The 16,193-nt window shown below is 36.2% G+C and overlaps 1 protein-coding gene across 1 annotated transcript in view; it reads left to right on the top strand.

Annotated features, from left to right (window-relative positions):
- Positions 1 to 16,193, top strand: part of MYO3B (myosin IIIB) — a 601,952-nt gene that overhangs the window by 390,211 nt on the left and 195,548 nt on the right. The window contains exon 28 of the mRNA XM_051990668.1: positions 2,575 to 2,695. Within this exon, the coding sequence (XP_051846628.1) occupies positions 2,575 to 2,695 (121 nt within the window). The remainder of the gene's footprint in view (positions 1 to 2,574; positions 2,696 to 16,193) is intronic.

The following is a 16,193-nucleotide window of genomic DNA, read 5'->3' as shown; positions in this document are numbered from 1 at the left end:
CTTAAATTCACAACCTGGAAGCCATCCTAGACCATCACTAACTCTTACTCTTCACATCCAATCTGTCACCAAAGCCTTTTGATTTTACATTTGCAACATCTTTTGAATAAACCCACCACCTCCTCTCTTCCGACATGGAACCTGCTCTGGTGTAAGTCCTCACTGCTTCAAATCAATATTATTATAATAGCCCTACTGGTAGATCTTTCTATCTCCATTCTTTCCTCCAATCCATCCTCTATTCAGTCACTAAAGTGATTTTCCTAAAGCTTAGGTCAGATCATGTCACCCCCCCACACACACACACACACTCAATAAACTCCAGAGGTTTTCCATTGCCTCTGAGATAAAATACAGCACATTCTATTTGGCCTTCAAAGACCTTTGTGCTCTAGCCCCGTGCTGCTTTTTCAGTTTTCTTGTTACTCATTTCCTTCCACACACTTCTATCTAGTGACACTGGTCTTCTGGCCATTCCTCAAACAAAACACTCCACCTTTCATGTCCAGGAATTTTTTCTCTATTCCCCATGCCTTGAATGCTTTCTCTCCTCAGTGCAAATTACTCATTTCCTTACTTTCCTTTGAGTGGCAACTAAAGCTCACTCTTTTCCTGAAAGCCTTCCTCATACCCTCTTAATACCCTCTGAATTGTAGTGCCTCCTCTCCATTAATTATTTACTATTTATCCTGCTATATCTTGCTTTTTTATCCATTTATTTGCATGGTAGTTTCCCAATTAGATTGTAAGCTCCTTGAGAGCATAGATTGTCCTTTCTTTCTTTGTATCCCCAGCATCAAACACAGTGCCTGACACAAAGTAGGTGTCTAATAAATGTTTATTGATTGATTGATTGTTTGATTTTTTTTTTTTTGCAAATCTCTTCCTTTTAATTATATGATAAAATTCTCATGTAAATTTCTTTTTCCATTCTCCCTGCCTTAAAGATGGCTACCATTAGGCACAAATACATATATACATACCTACATACATATCCTGGTAAAATCATTCAATACATACTTCTATTTATCAGTTCTTTCTTTGGATGAAGAAAGTTGTCTTTGGTCATATGTCTTTTGTAGTTCATTTGGATGAGTTGATTCTTAAATCTCATAATCTCTCTCTCTCACATACTTTTTGTTATGACACTAGTTTCCATGCTGCTTCTCCAACTAGACACTCCACTTTTTGATTGGGCATTTTTCTTGGATCTCCTCCATGCCTGGAATTCTCTTCCTCCTCATCCTTAGTTCCTATGTTTCCTTGACTTTATTCAAGTCTCAGTTTAAATTTCACCTCACCCCCTTTAAGGCTAGTGTCTTCCCTCTGCTGTATATTTTCCAATTTATCCTGTGAAGTATTTATTTTTACAGTTATTTGCACATTTTCCATCATTAGATTGTGAGCTCCTTGAGAATAGAAATTGTTTTTTACCTTTCTTTTTATCCCCAGCATTCATTACAGTGAATGGCATATAGTTTTTTGTTCTTTCAGTCCTATCTGACTCTTCATGATCCCATTTTGGGGTTTTCTTGGCAAGGATACTGGAGTGCTTTGCCATTTCCTTCTCCAACTCATTTTTACAGATGAGGAAACTGAGGCAAATGAGGTTAAATGACTGTCAAAGTAGGTACTCAATAAATATTTACTGACTAACTTGACTTCAGACCCACAATCCTCTGATGCATTATCATAAATTACTTTTTTCAATAGATCACCTGTGACCTAGCACAGAATTCAGTGTTTTTTTAAAATTAAAACTTTTTATTTTCAAAACATATGCATGGATAGTTTTCAATATTCATTCTTGCAAAACCTTGTGTTTTTCCCTCACTTCCCTCACCCCTGTCCTAGATGGCAAATAATCCAATATATGTTAAACATGTACAATTCTTCTACAGATATGTCCACAATTATTGAGCTGCACAATAAAAATCAGAACAAAAAAGGGGAAAAAAATGAGAAAGAAAACAAAATGTAAGCTGACAGCAACAAAAAGAATAAAAATACTATATTATGATCTACATTCAGTTCCTATAGTCCTTTCTCTGAGTGTAGATGGCTCTCTCCATAACAAGATCATTGGAAATGGATTGAATCACCTTACTGTTGAAAAGAGCCATGTCCATCAGAATTGATCATCACATAATCTTGTTATCATGTACAATGTTTTGTTGGTTCTACTCACTTCACTTAGTATCAATTCAAGTATACAGGCCTCTCTGCAATCATCTTGCTTGTCATTTCTTATAGAACAATAATATTCCATAATATTCGTATACTATAACCTATTCAGCCATTATCCAACTGATGGGTATCCACTCAGTTTCCAGTTACAGAATCCAATCTTGAGAAAATGAGAAATGGCATTGGTAAGTTTTGGTGGGATACTACAGGGAAAGATCCAGAGAAATCATGGAACAGCATAAAGAACCTGGAAATATAATGTTGGGAAAGAGGATATCAAAGATGGAAAAGAGGAAAAAGGTGGGGAAAGGTCGTTAAAAGAGGAAATGAGTACCAGAGACCAATTTCTTATCTCAGGGTTTTAAATGTCTGTTTGTTTGCTCTCAGTTTTTAGGGATTATCTTGTCCGCAAAAACAAAACAGGCTCCCAAATCCTCCATGGCTATGAAGAAGGTAGAGAGCCCACAAACACTTGTTTTCCTGTGACTGGAAACCCTAATGGAAGCTGGTGAGTCTTGGTTCATGAGTGTGACAGTGTCTGAGCATGACTACCTCTCACTCAATCAACACTGAACAGGATTATTTATTCTTGCCTCAATGTGGATAGTCATATGACTGACCTATTAAAAAAATTTTTAATATTATTAATAGTCCAAGTAGTATGTGCTTGCAATCCCTGCTTCTGGAAGAGGGCTAAGAATGGTGGAGTTCTTGAGCTTGGAAATTCTGAGCTATAGTGGGCTAACATTCAGAGTGAAAACACACTAAGTCTAGGTGCCAGAGGAAGGAAAGAAGGTACAGTGGGAGGGAGGGGGAAAGGAAGAAAGAAATAAAGAGAGCAAAAAAAGAAGAAATAAAAAAGAAAAGAAAGAAGGAGAAGGCAGGGAAGGCAAGGGAAAGGAAAAAAGTAAGAAGAAAAGAAAGGAAAGGAAAGGGAGGGAAGGAGAATGAAACAAGCAAGCAAAGAAGGAATGAAGAAAGGAAGGAAACATTTGAACACAGATTTTCCTGACTCTAGGCCCAGGACCCTCTCCATTATGCCATCTTACCCGTAAGGAAGGGCAATAAGGACCAGTTCAGAAACCAAGAAGATTTAAGCTTCTGTGGCAATCAACTATGAAATCAGGCCTATGAGCAACCACAGAACTTTCAGTCCAAGTGCAATATGGAGACCTAGTCAAAATTCATTAGAATATTTTTATTTGAGCTGGCAGCTACTTCCCATCCCATACTCAGAGAAAGCTCTGAGTATAAAGCATATTACCTAAAAACAATTTATGGATTGTAAAAAAAAAAAAAAAAAAGAATTAAGAAAGGAATATTTTGTCCTCTAACTCTGTTACTAACATTGTTTGGTTTGGTTTGGTTTTTACTTAAATTTTGCTGCCTCTCAGTGCTGACTTTAATTATGCCATTGTGGTCATTCTGTGTATAGATTTTTTGGCTTTTGTTTCTTCACATCTTCCCAAGTTCTTTTGAATTTTTCTCATTTAAAATTCTTTGATACAATGATATTCCATCACACACATATACGATAGTTCATTTGTTATTGAAGTCATTTTTCAGTTGTATCCAACTCTGACCTCATTTAGGGTTTTCTTGGCAGCAATACTGGGAGTGGTTTGCCATTTCCTTCTCTATCTCATTTTCCAAATGAGGAAACTCCAGCAGACAACGTTAAGTGACTTGACTAGAGTCACACAGCTAATAAAATCTGAAAATGAGTCTTCCTGACCCCAGGTCTGGTGCTATATCTACTGTGCCACCTCATTGCTCAATATATTACTTATAATATTCTACAATTATTTACTACTTAAGGTTCCTTTAAGAAATTTTTAGCATGAACCTCTTGGATCACCTTCAAGAATCCCCAAGAGATTCACCACCCACTGAATTGAAAATACCTGCTCTAAATGAAACTATCTCCATCAATCATTATCTCAGTAATTTAACCAATTTTCAACTAGCATTTATCGATACTAGAATAGAGTATTTCTAAGGTCACTTCTGGCTCTAAATCTATTATCCTGTGATCTACTTTTAAATGAAATGATGACTTCATGATAAGTTTACCATTTTTTTCTCTTTAAATAACCAATGCTTTGTTGACTAGACTCATCTGTTAGAAAATAAATTGTACTCTCAAGTATTTTTTTTAATGGAAAAGTATGTAAAAGTTATCACAAAAGTTCAAATGTGTTTTCTGTAGCCAGGAAAGCTATGTAGACATCAGTGGATCCAAGACCTCATTGATTTGGATACTCTCTCCATGGCTGAAGATCATATCCTAACTTCTACTTCTATATTGTTATAATGGTCTTTTTCCTCCCTATTAAGCCTCAATGGAATATATACCCATCAAATAAGCTAGAAGGTGCCCTCTAACTTTTTAAAAATATTTTGTGGATAGCAGCACAATACTCAGATTGCCCATTTGTTATCCTCCAATTTTATTACATGATTGGCCTGCTTCCTTTAATTTTCTTATACCACTCTTTCATGTTCAGCTGGCTTAGCCTCCTTAAGCCACACTGTGCTTCTCACCATTGCCCTTTTAATCATCTGCAGGTTTTTTTTCTATTATTATGATGTTTCATAATTTATAACCATAATATATCACCAGAATATTGCTCCTTAAAATATGAGCTTTGCATCAGGGAACAGCTTGGAATCAATGAAAATGCCAGACAGTTTCCAGAAAAGACAATCTAGCCTGATCTCTTTTACTCTGGTCCCAGACAATTTGTAGAAAATGTCCAAGACTAATTCAGTGGACATCCATTCAACTGTACTTCATAATCTGGGCTATATGCATTCTTCCACCCCCACCCCCATTTTGTTTTGAGCCTAAATATAAGATAAACACTTTCATTAAATACAGTGGAACTGAAAGAGTTAGTTGTACATGAAACTGACAGCTTTGAATGTATAACTTGTTTTTTATATACATATATATCTATATTTATCTACATCTATCTATCTAGATAGATAGATAGATAGATATAGAATGATATGAACTAGAATGTATTAGTTTCAAGGCTATCCTGTTTGTCTATAATTCCTTTTGACCAGTCTCTCTTTTCTATACATTTCAAAAACATATTTCAATGATTCTTCTTTCTTTTTTGGTAAGGAAAAAGTAACATTATTCCTGATTTCTTCCTTTCTTCCTACTTCTCTCTTCACCACCACCCTTCCCTGCCATGGGGTATAAACTTTTGTGACAAATATGAAGAATAAATTCCCCCTTTGAATTTGTCTAAAAAAAAATCTCATTCTGTAACTTGAGTCCATTACCTCTTGATCATGAAATAGGTAGCATGTTTCATTATCTGTACTCTGGAATCTTGACTGTCATTACATTGACAAGATCTCTTAAGTTTCTCAATGGTTTTTATCTTTTGTTGTTGTTGTTGCTCAGTCATTTCTGTGATATCCAACTCTTCATAATCCCATTTGGTTATGCAAAGGTACTGCAGTGGTTTGCCATTTTCTTCTTCAGCTCATTTCATATGAGGAAACTGAGGCAAACAGGGTTAAATAACTTACCCAAGGTCACACAGTTTGTGTCTGTGGCCAGACTTGAACTCAGGTGTTCCAAATTCCAGATCCAGCACTCTATCCTTTAAGTATTATACCACAACACTTAATAAATATTTTTGATTAAATAATTAAAATCATTTGATGTAGTAGAGCAAAATACCATCATAAACATTATCCTCTAGGAAGATATCTCTCATTAGTAAAGCTTCTATAAGATTCCTTTGTGGGTGTAACCACGGAAATAACATTATTTAATCATGCTATGAAAATTTACATCACACAAGGCAGAAAACAACCAATCCATCAATCAGGTAACATTTATTAAGCATCTCATATGGTTAAGACATGGTGCTAGGTGCTAAGAATGCAAATTAAAGAAATGAAACAGTCCCTCTTCACAAGGAACTTACATTCTAATAAGGGAGAAAACAAGGATATGTATATGCAAATACATGACTATGTCTATATATGTTCCTGTCTCCTCCATTAGCATGTAAGCTCTGAGTAGGGATCATAATATACATATACATATCTATACATAAATGTATATGTCAAATAATAAATAATGAAAGATCTTAAACTTTATTTCTCACTTATCTATGAAAATATGCTCTACTATAGAAAATATTCTCTCAAAGTTTACCTGTTTTCTTCTCTTGCTTTCATCAAGAATACATAGAGCATTCTCATAAATATTTATAGAGATAAGAAAATTGGATTTGCTGTAATTGCTAATGATCTTTTGGTTGTCTTGGTATTAATATTGTCTATGACAATTCCCATTGTTTGGAATCTTCCTTTTTTCAAGGTATCTTGAAAAATCTATCTCTAAGTAACTTTAAAGTTATATGGCATCCCTTTGTTTTTTTCCAAGGTAATTTTATTCTGTGCCATTTTAACTTCTTCCAATAATCTATAGGATACGATTGTCACAGAATCCAAATGTTGTAGTCCTATTGTCATTAATAAGATGTGATTAGAATAGATTTCCATAGAAATACTGGCCTATCTATTACATTTATATTATATATATTTGTTGATCTTCTAGTTTCATTTGTGAATGGTCTGACAATGACCGAGCTCAGTTAATTGTTTATGCCAAGTCTTTTTTCAAATTCATATTCCCTTCCACAACTTTTTCAATTTTTCTGAGTTTGTATTGCTGTGATTCTTTAGTAGTTTCTCTCTCTCTCTCTCTCTCTCTCTCTCTCTCTCTCTCTCTCTCTCTCTCTCTCTCTCTCTCTCTCTCTCTCTCTCTCTGTGTGTGTGTGTGTGTGTGTGTGTGTGTGTTTAATGAGCCCATAATCTAAACTGTGCTGCCCCTGGCTACCAAGGCTATCTGCTTGGCAGGGGGTTGGAATAGCAAACAATTGATATCAGGTCAGTATATTACCCATGAGAGATTAAAACACAATTATCAGTACCAGAGGGAAAAAAGGAACAGAACATAAAAAAAATAATAATAATAAAAAAATAAATAAAAAACTTCTGGAAAAAAAATACTAAGATGGACAATCCTGGATACAAAATGACATTTCAAATGTAGCTCAAGAAAAAGCTTACAATTAGAGCTTATATTACAAGATTGAGAGGAGAGTTAGTAAACAGATATAATTTCCTAGTGCCAGAACTAGTTTGTCCAGTGAAGCAAATGAAGATTGTAATCATAACATCAACATGGTTTTAACCAGAAGCCAGAGGAGTAGAGTATGGGACTCATATAGGAAGGACTAGTGGCATATCAAAAAAGAAAATGTATCACAAGATGCAAATTTTGTTTAATTTTATTGTAGTTTGATAAAGTGATGGGTTGCATTTTAGAGCATGGATGATTTTTTAAAAATAAGACCTATAATTTAATCACTGTAGACAACATGACTTATATGGAAATATGTTTTACATGATTACACACTTATATCAAGTTGCTTACTATCTCAGGGGCAGGGGAGAGGAAGGAGAGAATTTTGGAACTCAGATTTTTTAAAAATGATTATTTAAAATGCTTTTTTATGTAATTGGATGAAAAACAAATGTTATTCAAAAAGATTTCATCAGTATAAGGAGTTTGTAGTAAGGAAACATCTAACAATGTGAATTGACATCTGTTCAGCAGCTTCTATAGTTTTGGAGAGTTGTTTGGGCACCGAGTAATGAAGCGACTGGCTTACGGTCACACAGCCAGCATGTATCAGGTCTTCCAGCAAGCACCATTTCCCCTTAACTATGCTGCCTTCCAACTTAGATTACATATTGCACTGTAAATTTAAATGATAGGAAAATATAAGCAGGATCCTTTAACAGAATGAGTTTACTTGGAATTTTGCCTTCACTTCTGAAGCTGTTCAAATAATATATGTCCCTTAGACCAGGGTATTAAAAAGACATAACAGGCATAGTGAGGATCAATATGCTGAATAGACAAGATCAGCTGATTTTAATTTAGAGGGACCACACTTTTAAATTAGTTCAGTTAATAGGGCATTAGCTTAGAAAAACAATTTGGTGTTCTCAAATACCCTTAACCCTGAGGTGCTATCATATTCTGAAAGAATATTGATATAGTTGGGGTTGGAGATTGAGACTGACTGGGTCAATTTATGAAAACTTCATTCAGAATTACTCAAAGAAAGTAAATCACTTGACTGACCTCTGTAAATGGGACTCTTTTAAGAGCTGTTTTACTATTAGTTTGTCATTTATATACTCTACAAGAGATTTCTATTTAAGTTACTGACATGTTAAATTTGTTTTATCATTGTTTCTACATACAAGATTTAGAATCGAATAGGAGGCATTCATTGTCTTGATTGGTGTTATCTTTGAATCTATATACATTTCTACGCTTGCCAGGCCTATTCAATCATCTCTGACACCTAGCTGGCAGCTGCTCACAGATGGTGACAGCAGAAGCAGAGGGCTGAGGGAAAAGTCCTAGGTGGACTCATTAAATTTAGCTAAGATTGTACCTCAAGCTTCAAGTAGAATAAATAAGAGACAGTAAGGATGTCATAGACCATTTAGTATTTTAAAACCTGATCTGTCACTTGCGGTTAAGGTCTTTAAATCTGAGCTAAAATGGCTAAATTGAAGCAAATTCTAACTTCTGATATAATCTCCATCTCATACCATTCAGTGTCTAGCACCATGTTACCCAACCCTGCTGTAAAGTTTGGCTCCATTCCTTTCTTTCATTCAACAAACACTTATCAAATGCCTACCAAGTGTGAAGTCCTGTGTTGGCCCTGAGAGGAATACAAAGATAAAGAAGATCTGGTCCCTATCCTCAAGAAGTTTGCAATCAAATCCAGTGAAGTGATGGATTGCAATGGACTCAACTTGGCAATAGTGAAGGGAATAAAGTTGAAGAAAGGCCCCAAACCCAAGAGTGCAGCTGCTAAGGGAATAGTTTCCCTTGTTTTTTTCCCCTTAGGATAAGCAACAGAGATCACCTAGGAGAAAATGAGATAGGAATCCCTTTTTTGGGGCCCCATTTTCCTATAATTTTTCAACTACCAATTCAGGAGTCATCTGGGAAGCACATGGATCAATGAATGGGGCATGGTAGATAGAAAAAAGAAGGGAAAGCTAGATAATCCTAGGAAGGAGGTAAAAAGATTAAACTATAAACTCCTTGATGGTAGGGATTGTCTCAGTCCAAATTTGTATCTTTTGCACCTATGTATAGAGTGGGCACTTGTTTTCTGCTTGAATTACAATACTTTGTATTGAAGTAACTTGCTGACATTTTATATCATGTGGAATTTAGAATTGAAAAGGATCTCAGATATTAACATAGTTCCGTTCCTTTATTTTTCAAATGGGCAACTGAATCCCAGAGATATTAATGACTTCTCTAAGGTCTCACATATAGAAGTCAGACTTTTGATTCAAACCCAGTTTTCTGACCCCAAATCCAGTGACTGAGAAATTAAGTGACTAGTTTAAGTGGATCAAAGGCATGTCCTCCTGACCGCAAAACCAGCAAGCACCATTTCTCCTTAACCATGTTGCCTTTTAACTTGGATTACATGTTGTACTGTAACTTTGTGGGAAGGTTAATGGGAGGTGGCACAACGTGTAGCCATTACATCCCAAACTCAAAATGTCCTAAATGAATCCATCTTTTCACTAAGTTCTCACTTCTTCCTAACTGTGCCACTATTGTCCAGGCCACCATGATTCCTCTCTTCATGCAGGTTCACAATACAGGAATTAGTCTTTACTCTTCATTCTCATCTATCCAGCAGAGGCAGTGGATAGATCCTGGATCCATAGTCTAGGAAATCCAGGAAGAGGAATTCAAATCCAGCTTCAGACATTTACTAATTCTCTGACCCTAGATAAGTCACCCCCATGTATTAATTTCCTCATCTAGAAAATGGAGATGATAATAAGACTTATCTCCTACGGGTCATTGTGAAAATCAATGAGATAATATTTGTAAAAGCACTCAGCTTTCATTGACACCTACTGATCCTTAATAAAATGTTCCCTCCCTCCCTTGCCATATCTAATCCGTTGTGAAATTTTGTCATTTCTACTTCTACTTGGTGACTATCTGGCAGGCTCTCTCCACTCATACTGCAACTACCCTACTGCTCCCTTCCTGATGACTCCACTTGGTAGTTATTGTGTAGTCATTTTTCAGCCGTGTCTGACACTTCATGACACCATTTAAGTTTTCTTAGCAAAGATCTAGAGTGGTTTGCCATCTCCTTGCCCAGGCTCACACAGCCGTTAAGTGTCTGAAGCCAGACTTGTACTCAGGAATATGTCTTTCTGTCCTCCGACCCAACCATGTACTGTGTCTGCTTTGTCTAGTTGTTAGTGTCCCCTCTCACATTATTTTATGTTTGTTTTGTCTATTATATATCTCATATCTCTTTTATCTCTGCAGATATTATATCCAAGTAAAGTGTAAGCTTTTTAAAAACAATGACTACTTCATTTTTTTTTTTTTTTTTTTGCTGTGGCAATTGGGGTTAAGTGACTTGCCCAGGGTCATATAGCTAGGAAGTGTTAAGTGTCTGAGGTCAGATTTGAACTCAGGTCCTCCTGACTTCAGGGCTGGTGCTCTATCCACTGCACCACCTAGTTGCGCTGACTACTTCATTTTTGACTATGTATATCCAGAATTTAGTACCACTCTTGTAATTGTTGTTTGTTCTTCATTATTGAAGAGGACCACTGATATCATGGGGTTTTGTCTTGGCTTGAGAATGGATTGGATTTAAATGAGACAGAATTTGGACAGATTCATTGGGAGCCCAGGGGCAGGACAAAAGTCAAGACAACTATTGCTTGCCTTGAGATGCAGTGTATAACTCTGGGTCAAAGTGTTCCTCTTCCCCACAATCACTACTGTCCTATGTATTGTTTCCTTCCAGTGACTGTGAACTCCATGAGGGCAGGATCTTTTGCCTTTCTTTGTATCACTTTGTGGTACATAGTAGATATTTGAAAATGCTTGTTGATTGATTGACCTAATACATGATAGATCCTTAATAAATGCTTTTTAAATTGAATTGAAATAAAGTTGCTGGTCTTGTGATGGAAAGAGCCATCTGCACCCAGAGAGAGGACTGTGGGGACTGACTATGGATCACAACACAGTATTTTCATCTTTTTTGTTGTTGTTTGCCTGCATTTTTTTCTTGCTCATTTTCTTTCCTTTCCTGACTTGATTTTTCTTGTGCAGCATGATAACTGTAGAAAGATGTATAGAAGAATGCACATATATTGGATTACTTGCTGTCTAGGGGAGAGTGGGAAAAAATTTGGAACACAAGGTTTTGCAAGGATGAATGTTGAAAACTATTTATGCAAATGTTTTGAAAATAAAAAGCTTAAAAAAGAGAAAGTTGCTAGAGGGAGTTGCTACATCCCCAATTGTAATGTGCTGAAGACACAAACATTTTAGATAGTCTCTTCCCTCAAGATGCCTATATTCTAACAGAAGGAGACAACTCCCATTGAGGAGTGAAAATATGATAAGTTTAAGGTATGGTGAGGAGTGGATATAAAGGATAGGTAGAAACATTCCATTCAAGAACAAGGGTGAGTTTGGCCATGGTTCATAGTTCTGCAACTAGAAGGGGGAAGGAGGACCAGAATATGCTTTTGATTGCAAATTTAAGTAAGCCGAGGCTTTCTTAGCTTCCTAAGCTTCCTGCTTAAGAGACAGTGGCATAAAAGGGTGTAATACATGATCGCGTATTTTAAATCAGCCGGAATCAGGAACTCAGGTTAAGGGAAAAAATCTTCAGTCTTTATTCAAGTGAAGAGGTGAATAAAGATTGCAATAGCAAATATAGGCAAGAAAGATTGCGATAGCAATATGGGCAGCTGCGACAGGAAATCAGCTAACAGAGCAAGTGAGGGCTGAGCTCTCCTCCCCTTCCTTTTTCACTCCCCTGCCTCCACCCACCAGAATCGTCATTTCCTATACAACACATCAGGACTTGCACAAAGAGTGGGCGGGGGCCATTTTTTCTCCAAGTTTATATATTAATAGAGTATGGTCCAATTACTATTTAGCCTCACGTGCGTGGGACCTCAGTGCATCAACTCAAGCCTCAGCCCATTACAAAAGGGAAAGATGAATCTTGGTGGGTGTTTTGCTGAAACTGTGTTACTAATCATGAGAGGGAATCCCCAGGGCTGAGATGCCTCAAGGACAAGTCTGTGCTGTCCGGTGGTTATTTAGGACCATGGTGGACAAGCAGACTGGAGAGGGAGAAGTGCATTATATAACAAATGATGTAAGGAAAGAAATGGGCTTTTCTTCAAAAAATATTTTCTTCACCTTTTGATAATATCCCCCATTTTAATCCTGATAAATACTGTAATAAATAATTGTGTCCTTAATTCACTTGCTTCCATAGGGCAAATCTCACAGGTGGTTTTTATTTGAGGTTTCTTAGCATAACTAGGGTAACTGATTGGCAGGTGGATAGCATGCCAGGCCTAGAGTCAAGAAGATATGGATTCAAATCCAACTGTGATCTCTCTTTGCCTTAATCCACTGGTGAAGGAAATTGCAAACCACTGCAGTATCTCTGCCAAGAAAATCCCAATGGGGTTACAAAGAGTTGGATACAAGCGAACAATAACAAAATCTGTATCATCTCAAAGGTCCCTTTCTATGAAGAATAGACAAGTAAAGAAAATAACCAGGGTAGAAGATAAAAGATATGAAGGTATTTTAGGGAGGGTTCATTAAAGATACTGCTTTCTTATTTTCTGTGATCACTGCCACATATCTTTAAAATGTGCCATTCATACAAGTGTTTGTGGAGATATGTGGCAATCTGTATTCCCTAGCTCACATAAGAACCTGGCCCACACTCTGCCTTGCTGTCTGGGAGGCAATTTCACTGCCTCATCATTTCTGAGATCAGCCCAATTGGCTCCCAGCCCCCAGAGCTGCAAGGATGACACAGAAGAGAATTATGTTTCCACCTCAAAAGTTGCCAGCTTTTTTTTTTAAACTGACTGAACCACATATATTCCCATCTCAGGAATTTGAGTTCAAATATAAGCAGCCCACAATAAAGCTGCCTGCTCTTGGAATGTGTTTTGAGCTACTGGGTAAAAATATCCATACCAATATTATCAGTCCTTACTTTTAAAGCACTTTTCTCCATGACAGTAGAACTAGTTATACTTTGTTACTCAGCCATGTCAGTCATGTCCAATTTTTTATGGTCCCATTTAGGGTTTACTTGGCAAAGAAACTGGATGGTTTACCATTTCCTTTTCCAGTTCATTTGTTAGATTAGGAAACTAAGGCAAACAGGGTTAAGTGACTTGTTTAGAGTCACATAGCTAATTGATATCTGAAACCAGATTTAAATTTTTGATTTTTCCTGATTCCAAATCCAGTGTTCTATTCACTGTGCCATCTAGCTATACTCAGGAAAGTTTGAGGGAACATCAGTATAGATGTAGAAATCTACTATAAGGGCAAGAGCTGGGAAAAAGAAAAGGAAGGTCAGGTCCTTCTAATTCTATGTCCATATGATTTTACTAACTGTATATCATATGTGATAAACCATATCAGATGCTACTTCTACCAAGATGAAACATGCCATAATGCCAAGAACATTAATGTTAAAAGTATTTTAAAATAAAAAAATGTTAACAATTGAAGCAAATTAACTAAAGAGGAAGCATATTTAAAATTACCTTAAAGATATTTAATAAATTTTCATTTAGCTTGGACTTCCTAATCTCTAGGATTTTTTTATTTTATTTTTTATGTTATACATGTTAAAATATATATTAAATCCAATATATTTAAACATATTTATATAATTCTCTTGCTACACAAGAAAAATCAGATCAAAAAGGAAAGAAAATGAATAAGAAAACAAAATGCAAGTGAACAACATCCAAAAGAGTGAGAATGTTATGTTGTGATCACATTCAGTTCTCACATCCTCTCTCTGGGTGTAAATGGCTCTCTTCATCACAAGATCATTGGAATTGGCATCAATCATCTCATTGTTGGAAAGAGTCACATTCATCAGAATTGATCATCATATAATACTGATGTTGTCATGTACAATGATCTCCTAGTTCTGCTCATTTCACTTAACATCAGTTCATGTAAGTCTCTCCAGGCCTAGGCTTTTGCTAACACATTTTCTGTGCTTGATATGCCCTCCTTTCAATCTGTCCTTCAATACCAGACCATAATCTATCTTCTTTATTAAGTCTTGCTTGGTCATCCCTCCCTCTTTTGGCCTCCCATAGCATTTTTTTGTTTGTTTGTTTGTTTTTATCACTAGTCTTAGTGTATTTACCACATATTGCCTTCTATTTGGAGATGGCTTGTTATAATGGAAAAAATATCATATTTGGAGTTAGAAACATGGGTTCGGTCTTCTCTCTTCTATTTGTTATATATACAAACATGAGAAATATCTTTGCCTTTCTTGGTCATACTTTCCTCATTCACAAAATGAGAGAATTAGATTAGATGACCTCTAATGTCCTTTTAATCTATGTCTTTGATCCTACTTTTACTCTTTGCTAGACTAAATTTGGAGGAAACAAGGAATTTGTTTTTTGTATCTGCTACAATGCTTAGCATAGAGCTGTGCACATAGTAGATTTTCAATACATATCTGCTGAATAAAAGAATTCATTTATGTAAAAAAGCTGAATTTTTATTTGTGTTAGGTTCAGGGGCAAATCTGAGTTTCTTGAAACATTTATTTTTACTCTTCTAACATGTTTCTAACCAGTCTTTCTGTTGGCTCAAGTCTCCTGATTTCTTCTGCAAAAGTATAATATTGGCTTTTGCTTAAGAAGCCAGAGATGTTAGCTATATAAAGGAACAGAGTTTCTATTTGCACTGAGTGCTGAATTTCTGGAACAGATCTATCTTTATAATGTGACAATAAGCACCAAGTGTGGGACAATGCTTAAATGTGCATTTTCTTTAGGAAGCTGTTATTCTTGTGTACAGATGTTAACTATTACTAATACATTAGCAGACCACTTGCTATTGCTAACATACTTTTTAAAGGGTAGCTTATTAGATCTAGTTCACAGATTTAGAAATGGAAGGGAATTTAGGGATTATCAGTCCATTCATTTTGCAAAAGAGGTCCAAAATGGCTAAAAGACTTGCCTAAAGCAACACAAATATTAGGTGAAACAGTCATTAACTGCTCTATATCTGTTGCACTATGTCCACTATAAGATTATCGTAATCTTAAATGGAAATGGAATGGGAACATTTCTCTCATATCACAGGATTTGGGTTCTTTGTCCTTTATTTCAATTCAATTCAATAATCATGTATTAATTACCTACTATCAGCTACTACCAGGTACCTACTATCTGCTAAGCATTGATGCTACAGTAAGAAGCAAAAAACAGTTGAGCCCTCAAGGAGCTTACAATCTACTGGGAGAGGCACCCTACAAACAAATGTGTACAAAGCAAGCTCTATACAGGATAAATAGGACTAATTATCTGAAGAAAGGCACTGGGATTAAGAGGGGAGTGGGGTGGAGTGGGGAAGTCTTCTTTTAGGAGATGGGAGAATTGGGATGTAGTTAGGAAGATATGGGATATAGTAGAAAGATCCATTGCTTAGGTATGTTTGGAAGTGGATGCAATGTGATATGATCAGATCTATGCTTTGGAAAAACCACTTGGTATCTGTGCTATGTGGAGGATAGACTAGAATGGGAAGAGATTTGAAGGAGGGAAAGCACCAGAAAGTTGCAATAACTCAAGCATGTTGTGATAAAAGCCTAAATAAAGATGATGGCCATGTGAGCAGAGATAAGAGAATATATTCAGGAGATACAATGAAAGAAATTCCAGTGCTTGGCAACTGATTGGATATGTGGCAATTGAGAAACAGGAGTCAAGGATGATATCAAGGTTGCAAACCAAAGGAACTAGAAGGATGGTGGTGTCTTCAACATTAAAAGAGAAATTTG

Source organism: Antechinus flavipes, chromosome 3 (assembly GCF_016432865.1).
Source record: "Antechinus flavipes isolate AdamAnt ecotype Samford, QLD, Australia chromosome 3, AdamAnt_v2, whole genome shotgun sequence".
Lineage (NCBI taxonomy): Eukaryota > Metazoa > Chordata > Mammalia > Dasyuromorphia > Dasyuridae > Antechinus > Antechinus flavipes.
Note: the sequence above shows the minus strand (reverse complement) of the source record. Positions and strands in the feature narration are given on the sequence as shown.